The 18,480-nt window shown below is 47.6% G+C and overlaps 1 protein-coding gene across 4 annotated transcripts in view; it reads left to right on the forward strand.

Moving 5' to 3' along the window:
• Window positions 1-10,111: 10,111 nt before the first annotated feature.
• The window catches only part of LOC142786439 (receptor-type tyrosine-protein phosphatase T-like), a 253,813-nt gene continuing 245,444 nt past the window's right edge, over window positions 10,112-18,480 (forward strand). Inside the window, exon 1 of one of the 4 annotated variants that reach the window (XM_075884122.1) lies at window positions 10,112-10,479. In XM_075884122.1, the coding sequence (XP_075740237.1) occupies window positions 10,431-10,479 (49 nt within the window). In that variant the 5' untranslated portion in view covers window positions 10,112-10,430. The remainder of the gene's footprint in view (window positions 10,480-18,480) is intronic. The other 3 variants (XM_075884121.1, XM_075884119.1, XM_075884118.1) reach the window with 3 other exon arrangements.

An 18,480-nucleotide genomic window follows, 5' to 3' on the forward strand; every position in this document is an offset into this window, starting at 1 on the left:
AGCAGCACCGCACGTGCACTCTGGTATTTCTCCTTTTGTTTTTTTTTTTCCGTGACGCGCACTTTTCGAAGGCGCGCACTTTGAACGCGCACCACACATCACATACGCCCCCCTTTTATTCAAGTTTTTTTTTTTTTTTAGAAAAAAAAAAAAACTGCCGATGAGTGCGCGTTCTGCACTACGTCACAATTAAACCACATATTTGCACCACGCAGTTCAACACATCACCGGGCTACAGTTCGCTACATCGTCCAAATGTCCACACTTAAACTTTAGATTCACCCAATTGCATTTAAAAGTTCTGAAACCCGGAATAAACCTTTTTACTACAAAATCGACTATGGACAAAGCTACTTGTGTCCGCATCTAAAAGTCGAAGTCCAGAAAGAGCTACCGGTTTTCTAACCCTACACTCAGGTTATCGCGTCCCAAACCAGACGCACTGCCCTTCTCGCACGTTTCGAAAGTAACTGTGGCAAACATGCTTTTATGCACTTTCGCTGAAACGCGTGTCTGCGCCCCCGCCGGCCACATGAACGCTTACCGGTCACAGAGGAACAGGGCGCGGTCTCGAGCCGTCGGCGTCGACACGAAACGCACTGAGACACGAATGTCCAAATGCCACAATCTCTCACACAAATGCTTTCTTTTAATTCACCATCTAATGAACACAAGCTCGGGGTGCCCTCAGCAAGCCCAAACGCTCCGACAAGCGTGTGAGGTTCCTGGATTCTTGAGAAGGGATGCCGTTGTGCTCGGTCATTATACAGCTCATCTTGAGTGGACTTAATTATAGGTTCAAAACCAATCACGTTCTCAGGTTCAAGACCCTGTCTGGCATTCCCCATACCTACTATCGAACCCACCTCCGATTCGATACTGTTTATTTTGAAGAGTGCTTCAGCACTCCCATCGTGTTTTCTCGGACAAATAGCAGTTACGCTATCCTGTGAACTAGAATCCCCTCTTTCTCTGAGTGAGATATACGTATGGTCTAGGACCATTGACGTGGTGCCTGCTGCTACCTCTGTCGGTACAAAACAATCAGTGGCCACTATATCAGAGCCTTCATGGCATTCGCTGCCATCTTCCCAATGACGTTCTAGCGCTCCTTCCATGGAGCTATTGAGAGGTAGCCCTACCCCTTCCCGAAATGTGCTCGGCCTCTGAGACGTTCTGATACACACCTCATTCTGAATGGAGCGTCTTTGTTCCCTGCTATCGAAGCTTTGCTCCACAACATTTTCCACAGCTTCTAGGTCGCCCATATCCAGGCGCTCTTCTTCATAGGTGCTTGGCCTCTCAGAGGTCCCCAAGCAGCTAACGGAAGTAATATGTTCCCAGCCAGAGGAGCTTTCCGTCGCTTCAACAAACACCTCATGACTCCTGCCTTCTTGGCTGTCCACCTCTCTGCCTTCCTCTATCTGAGCTTCTCGCTCCGAAGTAAGGCTGTCGCGAGGCTCGAGGCCAACCTTGCAGGAATCGACTTCCCTCCAGCAAACGCTGCTATCGGAGCAAACATTCACCGCTTGCTCGACCTTCTGCATCGCCAGCTGCCCCCTTTTCGCCATCGCAAGCTCGAGTCGCCGCTCGAAGTCCACCCTCTCTAATTGGAGCTGCTGCTTCAGTATGCGTGTCTGACGCTCTAGCAACACTTTATTTTCACGCGTTACGCGCTCTAGCTCCTCCTTCTTAGCTCTAAGCACCAATTCAAGCTTTTCCTTCGCCGCCTTTCGTTCTGCAGCCCGTTGCTCACGCTCCCTCTCCATCCGCTCCTCGTACCATACTCTAAACTCCGCTCCCGTCAGTCCCATTTTATCCGCCAACTCAATTAACTCCCACGTGTTCGTCATCGTGTTAACCGCGTCAAAAAATCTACTGGAAAAACAAACGACTTTGTCCTGTCGCAGCGGACGCCAATTTGTGATGCGGGTTCTTGTTGCTGATTTGTTTCTCCCGGGCTGAGCCTCAGAGAGTTTTGTTAATAAGGACAAAGCCGTTCGGTTTCCAAGAAACACACAAAAAGTTTAATTGAAAAGAAAAAAGGCAAAGATTCCTCACAAAACAAAACACTTAATAAACAGTTGACTGGACATGACGAAACACATCACAAAACAAAACACTTAATAAACAGTTGACTGGACATGACGAAACACATCTGTAAACACCCAACAAAAACGTTCAAAGTCAGTAACTAAACCTAACGTTCGAAAGGGGCTGAGTGATGGGAGTAGCGCAAGAGTATCGGTGCAGTCTCACCCACAAGTTGGTTTTCGGCGGTGATGAGAAACCGGAACGCCGTGACTCCTGCGTCACTGCGTGGGCTGGACGAGGACGAGGGAACGCTGGCTGCTGGCGACACGTCGAAAAGCCCTACCAAATCGTGATGGTTTCGGCTTGAGGAGCGTGGACACGTCGGAGACGGTAGAACGCAGGCTGGTGGCGACGCGTCAGCGAACCAGGGTCAACCTGGCCAAGCAGCTGGGCGCACAGCTCAGGCCCGTAGCCCGACGGCTGTAGCTCGCCTGCCGGAACCGAAGTCCGCAGGCTCTGGAAAGGAGTTCAGGACCGGATGGCCACGGTCCTTTGGAGCGGGAACCCGACAGCAGGAGGTCCCGGCCGGTGGAAGTCCTTGTAGGCTCGGGTCCGGAACCCAACGGCCCATCTTCAGCGCCCGGTCCGGTGACGACCTTCCGCTTGCACTGCCTGCCTCGAATTCCCCTTGCTCTGGTCTGCTCAGGCTCCTGCTTCAGCTCTGGCCCACTTGTCTCGTTCTCATTGGAGATACTGCTGTTTCGTGGTGTCAAGCCATTGGGCCTTGAAATCTCCGTGTTCGCTGCCCATTGGATGTTTTACCTTTTGTTTACTTCACGTCCTGCCACGCATCCTCGTGCTTGACGCTCTTTAACGTCGTCATTCTTGTTTAAGCAGCACCGCACGTGCACTCTGGTATTTCTCCTTTTGTTTTTTTTTTTTCCGTGACGCGCACTTTTCGAAGGCGCGCACTTTGAACGCGCACCACACATCACACACCTATAAGCCGTAAGAAACATTTATTTTCAGTTTAGTTTGGCACATCAATATCGCTGATTGAAAAATACATATATGTAATACAAATGCACCCTTGTATATTCTTAGACGTTGTCTTGATAAGTATGTTATTTACATGTATTTTAACAGCGATGTAAGTGTAACCATTCAGTCGTACGTCTTAGGGAGTTTGAAAGGCTACCCCCTCCCCCCCCCCTAAGAATACCAATTCAAGCTGGAGGATAGTATACTATATCGTCCCTTTTATCGCCCTGACGGTCAACGCTGCGTACTTGTTCTACCAAGCACTCTTCGACATCCTGTTTGCTTAACGCCTTTCACGACGGTGCAATGCCTGGTCACCTCGGCTTTCACAAAACCTGCGACCACATCGAAGCCGATTTTACTGGCCTGGCCAACCACCAGCGTAGCGTGGTACGTAGGTTCTTGCTCTCCATGCCAGCTTCACTAACTCGCGAACTCGCGATGTTTGCCCCTGCCAGCCAATTACAGCCAATGCTGTGCCCCACAACACCATTCGAGGTCGTAGGTGTTGTCCTTTATGGGCCCCTTCTTATAGCTGGCGCCGGAAATCCATGGATAGTAACTGGCATTGACCATTCGACGCGCTGCGCGGAAACACTTCTGCGGTTACTGGTACAGCTGCGGAAGTTGCGGATTTTGTTCTTCAGCCTACAATTCTGCGTAATGGTTCTCCCCGCATTCTCCTAAGTTACTCTGGAAAGGCATTTGTATCTCAAATGCTAAATGAAGCTTTGCGCGCTTTAGGCACTAACACCAGACAGCGTCTAGCTACCACCCTCAAATGAACAGACTGACCGAGAAATTTCACCGAACACTTGCCGATATGATCGCTGTTTATATTCAACTGGACCACAAAAGCTAAAATAAACTGCTACGATTACTTACGTTTGCTTACAACACAGCCGTTCAGCGCACAACCGGCTACTCACCGTTTTATCTCGTTTACGGACGTTCCCCAACATTCTTTATCGACGTTTTCTTCTCCACCGTAAATGGCACATTACTATGCGAGGAATGTATTTCCCGCATTTCCCGATGTCACCAGCGTGCTCGTATGAACACAGAAGCCACGCAACGACGAAGGAAGGCTGTTTACGACATTTGTCCCCGGAGTGTCACATTCCGAACGGGGGGACGAGGTGCTGCTCTTGACACCGATTCTCACACTATGCAGGTCTGTGCAATAAGTTCCAACCTATAGGTTGGTCGGCCGCGTACATAGTTTTGCAGCAGAATTCGCCCGTCAACTAACGCGTGACACCACTTGTCGTGCCAACCGACCGCCGTTATACCGCAGAGCCGAAGTGCTCCTCGTTTCCCACATGTAGCTCTTCACGCGACGTTCCTCCTTGTCACCTTGACTTGCAGCGACCAGGCTGGCCGCTTCCACGTGGAGGGAATTAGTGTATGCGCATATATCAGGCACGTCATCCTCATTTGAGAAGAAGTCAGCCATCATCGTCTGTCTGGGCTCATAATCATCGTCCTTTTTCGGGTGTGTGCTACTTCACATGCGTGGCGCTTGTTCGCCTCCGAGAATAAACCGAGTCGTCATACGCCGTGGCAACCAAGTCGTCATAATACGTAAAAGCTAAGAAAATATTGCCGCGCACCTTTCTCATTTCACCTTTTGTTTCATGCGGTTTTCGCCAACAAAGCCTGCCGGAAATGCTCGGCGCAAACTGCGCCTCATTGTTCAAGAAGGTTCGCGATTATTGTAGATAATTTCGTTGAGACTGCACGCAAGAAGCGAACAGTAAATATTATTCCATAGTTCGTGCGACGAACAGTCATAAGGCTGAAATATGCGATGGCACTTGCACAGGTGCCGCCCCGTGGCGGGGGTCTAATGTACTTGGCTGCTGACCCGCAGGTCGCGGGATCGAATCCTGGCTGTGGCGGCTGCACTTTCATTGAAGGTGAAAATGCTGTAGGCCCTTGTGCTCAGATTTGGTTGGACGTTGAAGAACCCTAGGTGGCCGAAATTTCCGGAGCCCTCCACTACGGCGTCTCTCATGATAACATGGTGGTTGTTTCACCTCATGTATCAATCAATCATCAATCAATGCATAAGTACCAACGCACTTGGCCACTTGTCAGTTGATCGATGGCCGACGCTCAGTTCGCAGCTATGTACCTGCCAGTGTACGTGTATCACTGTTTTCTGCGGCCCAAATAAACAGTCTCGTCTTGGACCTACAGCCGGCTTCCATAGTCGACGTCACGACCCCGCGACAATATCAATCTAGAATAACGCGGTGAAGCACTTCCTTCTTTCCATTTGTTGAAAAGCAGCCCATGCAAAGACGCCTGTGACCAGCACACCTTTGAGGGACGCGTTTCTGCACACTCAGCGTCGTTAGGTTGTTTGTGCACAACGCATCGACAGCCACGAACAGAAATGTGTAACGAATATTAAGATTTGCCCTAAAAAGTTGCACACAGTGCAGTGAAATATTTGCACGAGCATGCAGAAACTTGAGCAGTTGACTAATCTGCCATGCAAACGCGGAACTTTTGATTCCTAATTTTATCACATGCAGTTCGCCTTCCTTCGACGGGTGCGCCATGCGATGTTGCAAGACATCAACAAAAGAAAAGAAAAAAAAAAGGACCGTTTAAAAGCAGCCCAGCGAGTCGGATGCTTTTTGAAACTGCAGGGCAAGTTCCGCTCGGATCACGTATCGCTTCAGCCCGCGGGTCTCGACTTCCGGCCGCAAGTGGCGTTCGGTTACAATTCGACGCGAAATAGACGCGGAACCAACGCTGCATGATTTCGTCAGTAGCCTCCCAGACGCGTCACCTAGATATCATCGGCCTAGCCAGTGCTTCTTTTTTGGAAGTGGCCTGTTTCAGTAGTTCAGGAGCTCTTTTTTAGGGGCTAAGCTTCTTATAGCGGCACCTGTTCGTCCCTCGTAGACGTTGAAGTGTGTAACGAGTATAACATTTTGACCTCCAAGGTGGTGCCGGTGAGAGATTTAATCTGTGCATTGATGAACAATAAAAGATAGTGCTCAATGTACATACCAATGGCTGCTTAGGGGAAATGAGAGACAGGAGCATTCGGCTTTTAGTTAACGCGCACGCTGCGATCCCCATTAGCAGCCATTGTCACGTACATTGAGCACTATCTGACAAGAAAGGGTTGCTACGTTATACACGCTGGGTGTAACCTCCTTAGTTTTAGAAAGGCTTAGCGAGCGTTGAGTCGCAGTGCCATGAATACAATGCACTAACGTATACCACGAACTCGAGGTTCGTGGTATACATATATGGGAAGTAAATACGAAGCGCTAGCCGTAAGAAAGTTAAAAGCCGCATTCTCCTGTCTCTTATTTCCCATTAACAGCCATTGGCATGTACATTGAGCGCTATCTGTCAGGAAAAGGTTGCTACGTTATACTAGCTGGGCGTAACCTCCTTGGTTTTAGAAAGGTTTAGCGAGTGTTTGGCCGTAGTGCCATGAATACAGTGAACTAGTATATACCATGAACTCGAGGTGGTTGAAGGTGGGAAGTAGACCCGAAGCGCAAGCCGTAAGAAAGTGTGCGTGTGCCACCTGTCGTTTAGTCCTTGGAATGTCCGCTGGATGGCGGTGCTTCTATATGGGGAATAAGGAGCCTACATGAACGGCCGTTTTTAGGGTGATGTCAGCCTTTGACCCACTACATGCCGCCAACGCACCACCGCCTGCCAAAACACAATGTTGCCAGACAGCAACGCCGCGCTCTCGCCCCATCTTGGTTCCCGCACTGCGTCTACGCCCGGTTGCGTTTAGTTCTCAATAATACGGCGTCGAACGTTGCGGTAGCGTGTTAAACGCTGCCGGTGAAGCCTTAGAATGCCTGGATGCTGCGTACCGCTCTGCACTAACCACAACAGAAAGGGGGTGCGAATGTTTCGCTTCCCAGCGAGCCCTGACCGACGACTACTATGGCTGGCTCAAGTGAAGCGAGACGGCTGGGAGCCCACCAGTGCGTCTCGTATTTGCTTTGGGAGTACTGCGTATTTCGTTCACTGTTTTTTTTTCCTGCGGCACACGTATATGTGTTTCGTGGTGTTCGCGAATGAGTAGATAACCGAAGTTGTCGTAGCTGCGTCCACGCATTGCGAGTAGGAAGCCCACAAACGGGATGCGTCCGCGCGTTCGTACGGAGACGCGCTCGCTAGTCTGAGCTGTTGCCACGCTTGCGTTCGTGTCAGCCTAACCTCAGTATTATATCGCAAGTGTTTGTGTGTGGGCTGCGAGTTTTTCGTCTTCGACTTCATGATGACGTCTCATGGTCGGCTCCTTTTTGTTGCGCCGTACTTCGCGTAGCTGGAGGGAGCGGCGGCTGGCTCCAAAATGGCGGCGCACAGAAAACTATGCTAAATTTGGGGGAAGCTAGCAACAGCGTGCCCCGTTGCCCGCTGGTTTTGGCTGAGTTTCTTGAAGGCACTTATTAAGATGTCTCCACCCTAAAAACGGCCGTTCATGTAGGCTCCCTAATGGAAAATATACGATGAAAAGATGCGAGACGGTGGTACTTGGAGTGTTGAATAGATGGACGAACGGACACATAGACCGATGCAATGATGGACGCGTGAATGGACGCCGGGGCGGGTGCATGGACGAACGCAGGGATGGACGCGCGAACAGACGCACGCACGGACGGGCGGATGGACGCATGGACGGTCACACAGACGGACGCATAGACGGACGGAAGCGAGAATGAATGGACAAACGAATGCTTCGCCCCACTCTCCATCATTCACTCGATGGATATGCTGTCATTTTTTATATATTTTTACGATACAGCAAAGACATAAATATACAGGTGTCTAATTTTTGTAGTTGTCAATAATTCTACTTTTTGTGGAAATTTATGTGGTTCCAGGTGAAAACGAATATTTTAATGTACATTTCATACTATAATAGGAACGTATTCTATCGAAGGACAGTACAGAAATCAAAGAAGTGGGTTCACAAACTACCTTTTAAGGTATGTGCTTGATCATGAAGATGAGCAACGCCTTCCTGCGCTTAAATGGTTAGCAAGCACTGATCATCCGAAATCACCAACACTAACACAAAGTTTTTTTAAAAAAAGAAAGGAGCTATGTAAAGCTGGTAACAATTAGGTCTAAGTTAATGAGAAAATGTTTAGCGCAAGGATGTAGCAGATTCAGGTTATTTTTGTGTTCTAGCGGCCGCTGTGACTGAACGTTCAAAGAAGTCGGCTTTGTTGAATCTGACACGACTGCAGAAAGAGATAAGCAAAGCCACGTCGTTGGTATTTTTTCGCACTTATTGGGTGTCTCACGAGCCAATGAAAGTTGAAGTAGATACAGTGCATACCTTGCTTTTTACGGTTGCTGTAGAGCTGGGTAAGATTTGCGCCGCTGTGCAGAAAAACGATGAGCGAGTAATGTAAAGAAAGCGTACCAATATTTGCATCGTAAAGCACACGAACAACTTCACCGAATGCCTTACTGGTGGGGTGTATGAGGTTCCTTATAGCTGCGGCCACTTCTACGTAGAACAGAGGAGCTGCTGCTTTAACCAGAGATAATCGGAACATTCGAGATGGCTAACCGGAAGTTCCCCTTCCAATCTTTCTCTACAATGCCGTGAGTTTAAGGGCATGCCGAAACTCTATGAATGCGCAGTTTTCTACCGGCGGAGGATAAAAGAAAAAGACGTCTGATAATTGATGCATGACATATCAGTTATAGCGGAAGTGAATGCATACGTGAGTCAATCATTGATTAACTTGTGTAAACAAACATTCGATACCTTAACTGTTATCACCCCCGCCGCGGTGGTTTAGTTTCTAAGGTACTCGGCTGCTGACCCGCACGTCGCGGGTTCGTATCCCGGCTGCGGCGGCTGCATTTCCGATGGAGGCGGAAATGTTGTAGGCCCGTGTGCTCAGATTTGGGTGCACGTTAAAGAACCCCAGGTGGTCAAAATTTCCGGAGCCCTCCACTACGGCGTCTCTCATAATCATACGGTGGTTTTGGGACGTTAAACCCCACAAATCAATCATTAACTGTTATCACTGACGTAGATCCGTACGCATGCGCTGAAGGCTCGCCTGATGCACGGGCAAGAACACATAAGTTTTCGCGCTCCCCCCCCCCCCCCTTTTTTTTCTTCTTTCCGCCTATGTGTATATCTTCACCCGGGTCGGTAAACGCATGTGGTGTTCGGATATTGTTTTTGTGTGTGTGTCCTTCGTTCCACTTCCTGTCTTTTAAAACGTAGCACTGCATCTTAGACAGTGGTAAAAATGTTTTGAGTACTATTTGCGGTTGCTTGGGTAATGTGTAGGACTGCTAACGTATACAAGTCTCCAAACGCTTCCCCACAAAGAAGTATCGTGGGGTCTTCATTTTTTTTTAATATTCGTGAATGACAACAACAGTGATAGAATTGCGGAAAAGTTTATCATGTACGCTGGTAATGATTTTCAGCGGTAGTCACGGAGCCACACTTTGATTTGGCGTCGGTCCATGTGGAGAAAGCATATGCGCATCCTTTTTGGACAGATAGACCACACGAACACCGGAAATGGTATGGCCGCCCAATTCTTTTTATCGACGAACATGTCGATAAGCGCTGGATAACGAACGAGGACGCGCACGTACCTGATGAACGGCAGCTGCCAAACTGTTCTTGAAATCGGACACCGGGACGCCGAGCATCGGCACCTGTTGACTCGGTGGTCGATGCTCGCGCGTTCAGGTTTAAAAAAATGGGTTGTAGTACATATATTTTCAACAGTGTGCACACCTATAAACGGCGCGGGCCCACTCGACGTTGAGTCAAGAAGCGACTTTTGGTGATGCCCTTTTCGGTCCAGCGATAGGCAGGGGCGCTTCGCCGAGGTCGCTGGCGAAGAGCTCCTATATCTGCCGTGAATGGCCTCTCCCAGCGTGGATGTCGAAGCCATTAGGACCGTAACCTTTCATCGCGAATCTCCTTCCTCTCGGTGATGACTCACAGTCCGCACGCGAGAGGGTGACACCAGCGTTTGCTGGCCTGTATATCTGTCTGCGTGTTCCGACAGCGTCAGCGTGAGGCGCTCATGGCGCAGCTGATGTGCGAGATACCACCAGTTGCGTGTATACTCCCTCCATCGTCTTGTGGTGGGGCAATAAAGATAAACTTCCTGGATTGTACACGTACCTCCTTCCTGCCCAAGAGCGCACCAATAGTTTCTCGCCGAGTATTCCGCCTTCAGATCGCGTTCCTTCATGCGTGTTGGCATATGCTCCTTGCAAAGACCATTCCTATTCTGTGCACTTCTGCAAAGCACGCAGACTCATAAGGGCGAGGTTTGGATTGGAATGTGCCTTCAGCATCAATCGACATGTTCTCGCCAAGCCTTTTTTTCCTATTTCTGGGGGCTTCCTTTGTAGGTGAGTTGTTCGTTATATACCGTAAAATTTTTCGCGCTATTTGTCGGTGAGTGAGTGACCGAGTTGACTGGCGGAACACGGGAGGGGACTTCGTCTTGCAGTAGACGTAGTTAGGCTGATGATGATAATGATGATGAGCAAAACAACTTTATTGTTGATCCAGCATAAAGGGGGAAGAGGTAGGGGAATTAAAGGAAGACGCTAGCGTGCCCAGACGTCCCGGAGCAGCAACCTAATCGCTTCTAACCCGTAGGGGCATCGCTTTTAGCAGCTGGCGTTCCAGGATGCCAAGCACGTGCTGGGCACGTCTCTTTGGTTGCCTGACTTTTGGCTCATGATTTTGCTGCTCACACTAGTTGGCATTTGTTCTTGGTTACCCGGCGGTGGCGCACAGTCCCAGAGGAGATGTCTCTGGGTGGATCGCGCTTTCTTGCAGAATTGGCATATATTTGTGGAGTATACCTCCGGAGCAGACGTACTGTGCCCAGACGGGGGTCCATATGGCTTGTACCTACAACTGCCGTAGTGTGGCTGCTTCTCTGCGTTGTAGGTCTCGGTGAGGCGGTGGGTAGAGGCGTCTGCTTGTTCTGTACCATTGCAGAACGTCACAGTAGGTCATGATGAAATACTCTTCGGCATCGGGTCGTTCCAGTTCCGAGGAGTGTGTTGACGAAGACTTGCGGCTATAGTTAGCGCGTGTGCCTCCATATCTGCCTCCTTTATGCGGCTCGGGCCCACGTCCAGCTACCCAGCATGCGCAGGGAACCACTTGACAGTAGCGTGTCAAACATGAATGAGTAGTCAAAGAAACCGATGCAGTAATATCGCCTGAACAGAGACACTAAGGAGCATCATCAAAAAAAAAAAACGACTTCCTCACTTGCGCATGTACGTTCAGTTATTTAGAATTGAAATAATGCAAGATTTCTTCCCGAGTAATTCTCGTACGTGATACGCGGCAAAGCGGTGTTATACAGCAGGGTTCTCCGTAGAGCGATTATACAAAGAGCCAGAAATGAAACCACATAGAACCAAAAGTGAACATGTAGGCCGATCTACCCACCAAATGTATAGGCAAAAGGAACATAATATCGTTGGAGCAAGCACAAGCTCAGAATAGGTGGCATGATGCCTTTCTTTCGAGCCCCTGCAATAATGCAACCGTGCCAAATAAAAAAAGTCGTATAAGATCCATGAGTTAGATACAGTTTGTCTAGCGGGAAAAAAAATATTGTAACAGTAATCCTGTTACGCTTTAGTCAAGAAATTAGAGGAACAATTTTAGTTTGAAATACTTGTTCCTTTTCTTGAAGAATTTGGAAATTTGGAGATTCGCCTCAAGGTTTGTATGGACACAATCTGTAGAATATTTGATCAGAAAGAGTTAAGCTGAATTTCTTTACTGATTCTTTTAGGAGCGAAGCTCCTTATGGCGTGGGTCTGTCGCTCCTATGTATGTATGTATGTATGTATGTATGTATGTATGTATGTATGTATGTATGTATGTATGTATGTATGTATGTATGTATGTATGTATGTATGTATGTATGTATGTATGTATGTATGTATGTATGTATGTATGTATGTATGTACGTATGTACGTATGTATGTATGTATGTATGTATGTATGTATGTATGTATGTATGTATGTATGTATGTATGTATGTATGTATGTATGTATGTATGTATGTATGTATGTATGTATGTATGTGTGTATGTATGTATGTATGTATGTATGTACGTATGTACGTACGTATGTATGTACGTATGTATGTATGTATGTATGTATGTATGTATGTATGTATGTATGTATGTATGTATGTATGTATGTATGTATGTATGTATGTATGTATGTATGTATGTATGTATGTATGTATGTATGTATGTATGTATTTATGTATGTATGTAATGATTGATTGATTGATATGTGGGGTTAAACGTCCCAAAACCACTACATGATTATGAGAGACGCCGTAGTGGAGGGCTCCGGAAATTTAGGCCACCTAGGGTTCTTTAACTTGCACCCAAATCTGAGCACACGGGCCTACAACATTTCCGCCTCTATCGGAAATGCAGCCGCCGCAGCCGGGATTCGAACCCGCGCCCTGCGGGTCAGCAGCCGTGTACCTTAGCCACTAGACGTATGTATGTATGTATGTATGTATGTATGTATGTATGTATGTATGTATGTATGTATGTATGTATGTATGTATGTATGTATGTATGTATGTATGTATGTATGTATGTATGTATGTATGTATGTATGTATGTATGTATGTATGTATGTATGTATGTATGTATGTAGCCATGGAACCGGCGGTACATACCAACTTTACAGCTGGTATGCGCCACAGGGGTTGCGAGATGAGAGATGGCGGTACTTGGAGTGTTGACTAGATGGACGGTTGCACGAATGAACGGACAGACTAGCAGACGGAAGGACGGATGGATGGACGCGCAGACGTACGGACGGATGGATAGACTCACAAACAGACGTACGGACAAACGGACAGACGCATGGATCCACGCACGGATGGTCGCGCGGATGGACGCTAGCAAGAACGAACAGACGGACGGAAGCACGGACGGGCTGACGGACGCTTCGCCCCACTCATCGTCATTCACTCCGGGGATAGGCTGTTATTTTTTTAGGGGCGAAGCTTCTTAGGGTGTGGGCTTATCCACCATGGTCCGCCGTAGCCACCCCTGATACTCGGCGTGCTCTTAGATGGCGCTGCGGCACTCACAGGGGCGCTGCGGCACTCTCAGGGACATGGAACAACCTCCTAAAAATGCAGACTACACGTGGGAATATTGTAATAGAACAGAAGGCCGCAGAAAGGGGTTGGTATTGGAGCATTCATTCATAAAAGTACAGACTGGCAAAGGGTCAAACAGGGGTGCAAGGAACATTTGTGGCTAAAAGGGAAAGTGGCAGGGCAAATGACACACCTTGGTTTCGTGTACTTGTGGACGGGAGCAAAGGCCAGAGAGGAAAACCAGGCGATGTAGAGTGTATATCAAAGGACATTCAGGAGTTAGGAAGAGAGTGCGAGATAATTATACTAGGAGAAATGAATGCGCACATAGAAAATATAGATGGGTATACCGACCAGACAGGCAAAATGACCATGGATATGTGTGAAAGGCTTGATTTGATCATTTGCAACAGTACCGAGTAGTGTGAAGGGCAAATAACATGGGAGGTAGGAAGGCTGCAGTCGAAGATAGATTACGCACTGATGTCACATAGGATGTATGATAAGCTCAGGGGAATGCTAATAGATGAAGGTGGCTCCAGAAGTCTGGGTAGTGATCACAAACGTATCAAGCTAAATTTTGGAAGAGCAGTGAAAGTGGGAAGGAGACAAGATAAGCAATCACAGGAAAGTTTTTATTCAGAAAGGCAAATAGAAATAGGTACTAAACAAATTGAGAAAGTAATAACTGAGGATAATAAAACAGTGTGGACATACACGAATCTAATTAGACTGAGCTAGAGCTTGCTAAGGCACGTGACAAGTCACCCCGGAAAAGAAGACACAAACCCAAAAGTTTGTGGGATGAGGAAGTTAAGAGAGCCATAGCAAAACGTCAGGAAGCCTCTAGGGAACACAGACATGCTAAGCAGCGGGGTGAAATGACAGATGATGTTGAAAGAAAATAGGAAATCTTTCTAAGCTGTCGAAGGGATGCGTTCCTTCTGATCAATGAAAAGATTAGAAGAAAGGGTGCTGATTGGCTGGCAGAAATAAATAAAAAAGTTAGAAAGGCAGCTGCGAAATTTTGGAACCATCTAAACTCCCTAAGAAATGAGACGAGCCTAGAGCAGAGGTTTATAACTACAGCTCAAGGTGCTAAGCTAGAAGGGGACGAAGCTATTGAATATATAAGAACAAGGGTGACAGAAACAGAATTGAACTTCCAATTAAAAACTGGTATCAGTTCGCGAGATTTCCTTGACCTGGTTTTGCTGTACCTTACGTCTACCGTCGTTCAATGGAATGATTGCATTTATCTGCTGAAAAAGGGTGTTTCAATCGGCTCATGCATAGCACCTCTACTCAGTGATCTTCTATTGGCAAAAATGGGCAAAAAACTGCAGGAAAAGTTAGAAGGCTCGCATGTCGTCAAAATATTCAGATACGTGGATGATTTCTTGGTTCTTCTAAATTGTAATTTTTCTATGTTCCACTCGTTTGCGGCTCAAACGATAGGTGTGTTCAATGATTGTTTAAAGCCTCTTGTGTTGACACATGAAATGCCCGAGAATGACAAGTTACGCCTTTTGGATTTAAAACTGGTTTTTAGCTCACAGCACATCTGTTGGTGTTATAAGCCACGTGCGCAGAAACCTATACTTCCCTTTCCTTCCACTCACAGCAAGTTAGTTAAGCGATGCATAGCACGAACCTGTCTTGAGAATGCCTTAAATAGGTCGTGCGCCCACAATATCTCTGTGAGCTTTAAAGCTCAAGTTTTCCGGCTTAAGGCTTCGGGTTTCCCCGAGGCGTTTATCGCTTCCGTTGCTGAGACTATACTGCGGACTAATAAAGCAGTGCAGAGGCAGTGACAGAATCCGAGCCACACGGATGCAGAACGTGAAAGGATAGCCGTGATTCCATACAAACACCAGATATCACACAGGCTCAAGAAAATCGGAAAACGTGTTGGAGTTGGTGTCCTGTTCTCGGTACCGTTCAAATTATTCAGCCTCACGAAATCTACAAACCCCATGAAAACGCAGTCATCAACGGAATGCAGACTTCAACATAGAAAAAGGTATGCGGCCTGCTCCCGGGAAGTTGTCTATAGGACCCCCCCTTTGATACGGTGCTTATTATGTCGGAACGACCGGAAGGTGTCTGAACGATCGACTGAGAGAACACGCTAACAATGTTAGAAACGGGAAAGATGGTTTTCTTGCTCAGCACTGCACTGAGTGCAATTGTGTTCCCCTCTTTAAGGACGCAGCGACGCTGTACAAGCACAGAGAATAGCGCACCCGAGTCATTGTCGAGGCCGCGCAGATGGCACGCGAACAGGTGCCTTGTATTAGCAAGCCCTCCGTGGCTCTGTCCGAGAAAGAACTCAGGTTCCTCGAAGGTTTCGGTGCGCGCAGGTAGTTATATTATTTCTACCTTTCTGTTTCGTTTTCTTATAGATGTTTATTTGCCGTTTTTCTGTGCTTTTGGTTTTGTGTTTTTTGTCTTTGTTTTTCTCTTACTCATGTTCTGCTCTTTGTGCCATATGGTTTTTATCACATGGTTACTGTCTCCTCTATATATTTTCATGCTCTGCGCAATAAACTCAGTTGGAAGTTAGCGCTCCGAGGTCTCCTGACGCCGTGCAGCTGTCGCATTGTGGTGCCCCACCCTTGAACGGCTTCGACCGGATCCCCACTTTCCTATCTCCTTCTATTTTCCGTCGCTTGCCTCTCTATTTCATCATCTATTTCCTTCTATTCTTTTATCCCTCCTTTCCCCCACCCCTATAAGGCACTGTGCTGTGTCACCGCTCAGGCAGACAGAAATTAGGTGCCTTTTTTCTGTTCCTTACAACCACAACCGTGATGGTTCTACACATCGCTTGACGCTTGATCCGTGACTGTTGTGGCGGCCGCTTCGAGGTGGAGTGGAGGCATGCGCTCTGCGTCTTTTGATGCTTGTTTTTCCGTGGCGTCTGTTTTGTCGCCACAGATCGGTGCCGGGATTGCCCACCGTCATTTGAAATTAGCGGCGTCGGCTTAGTTGAGCACTCGTCTGTGACCGATATATTACCATGTTTCGAGGCTACATGTCACCACAACAAGCTGTTCCAAAGACAGTGTGCAGAAACGTAGACTATTCAGAGAGCTTTGTCTCTCCCCAGGCTTCAAGAAGGCCAGTTTAAAGGAAGATTTCATTATAATTTTCAAAATTAATTGTAGTTCGCTCATTTGACTCGACACATTTTGTGAGAAATGCGGTTTCATATTGTGACGGGGCGAGATCTAGGCTTATAGGATAGCGTCTACCGAGAATCGGCAGCCGAGCAAGACGTCTGAGTTGTCTCTCGCGCAAGCGCCTGACGCACAGGCGTCTTCTTCATCTTCGCAAAGTGCCACGCTTGCTCCTGTCGATAATGCACCGTGACATCACTCCCCTGCGGCGGCGGGAGCGCCGTCACGGCGCTTAGTACGGCGGCGACGAACGAGGAGGGTGATACGGTTTGAGCCTGGCAACGTGTACCACGTCTGTCTGGAGCAAGGAGGCTAGAGAAAAGTTGCTGGAGTGGAGGCCCCCTATGTGTGCCAGGGCTAAGGGGTGAAGCCGGCCTGATCGGGCGGCGGCCATCTTGGCATAGGCAGGAACGCAATGCAACCAAGGCACACAAATTCGCGATGAGACCTCCTTGTCCTCTGTGTAATTTTTAAACTGTGAAAGTAAAGTAACGCATACAAATATGTCATGAAAAAGCTTTATTACAGCCACTACTCTGTTTATTATACGAGGTACTGAACAGCAGGAAGTTTTTATTTTGCAACTGAACAACTGTAATGATCACTCGAGTAGGTTTGAAAACATTGCTTACTGATTCTTGAACAGTACAAGCTTAGTCAGCACAGACCTTACTTTGTCTGCTGTCATTTTTTGATCCTTTCTTTGATCATGTGGTGAATTCGAATTTTTATGTGCAATTCCACATCATTTTTACACAATTTGTAAATGTGGTTGTCCAAGGCATCACCATCAAGGATGTGTTCATTGAGACTTGAAAACCACTGTTTGTCGGGCAGCTCGAAATTTCCAAAACTAGGTGTCTTGATTTTGAGTGAAGAGCCTTGAGAGTTGTGAATTCTGCCTGTACTCGACGCAGACCTTTCTCCGCAGCTGTACAAGTGGACACAACATCCTCCGATGGTGAAATAAGCCCACCTCTGTTCTTATGCCTCACCAAGGCAAGCTGTTATTCTGTTTGAAGGGCCATTACACACTCTTCACATAGGCTAGCGGCTCCAAGACGTGTCGCAACAAAGCCAGCAATGTATGGCGCTACAGACTGGCTAAATGATGACAAGCTTTCCGGGATGTCCAATCGATGAGTATAATAATGATCTCCAGGCTGCATGATTGGTCGCCTTGCCACAGTGGTGTCTTCTGTTTTGAGAATGGTCGCCGACTTGCTGAGGATGGAGCAGTTGTCTGGTGAGCAGTTGCCAGCGCTTGACGACGTCACTTCTGAGTGTACCAGGAGGCGCTTATACGAAGCAGTGAACTGAGCTGATGTCGGGTTACTGTTAAACCCACCTCGACCTCGAATGCAGCCGAAAAATGTTTCAACATGGTCTTGGCTCATTTTATGAGTTAAAATATACCTCAAAGTTCCATGGACTACCAAGCGGTCAAAAATGTGCTCAATGCTTTGCATGCAAACAATAAATCCAAGGAACCCTGTCTTCTTTGGGGACTATAGAACAGGGCGACCAGCTGGGTCCTTCAGGGCCATGATGTACCTTCGAGCTTCATCAAAGTGAGACTTCCAGCAATTTTTGTTTTTCTTGCGCATAGGAGCCTTGAATGACTTTGCTAAGTGGTTCCTAGAGTTGAGGATGTCGAAGACGTGGTCAAAAACTCTGATGAACCTCGCAGTAGCATTAGCCCCCCTTAATCGAGGCAGTTTCAGTTCATGCTCGCAAAACACCAAGGCATCAGCAACTGATGCGCTCAGCACTTGGACAGCAAGTCGCACTTTCATTTTCTGCCTCTCCCATTGAAGGTGGCCACTTGTCAACTTGTTTCCCAGTCGCAATCCCTCTTCACGCTGAAGGGCGTCTAGCGCCTTTACATATGCCCATTTCACAAATCCACCATCTTCATCAACCAAGTGACTTGCAGTTGCCAGAGAATTGCGGATAAGCTTTACCATGTGACATGCGTCTAACATAATGTAGATGACCTTGTTCGGATCACTAGGGTTCTTGAAGCTTGTCGTAAAGTGCTCACTGCTGAGTTGGAGATC

This window comes from Rhipicephalus microplus, unplaced genomic scaffold (genome assembly GCF_043290135.1).
Source record: "Rhipicephalus microplus isolate Deutch F79 unplaced genomic scaffold, USDA_Rmic scaffold_24, whole genome shotgun sequence".
Taxonomy (NCBI): Eukaryota; Metazoa; Arthropoda; class Arachnida; order Ixodida; family Ixodidae; genus Rhipicephalus; species Rhipicephalus microplus.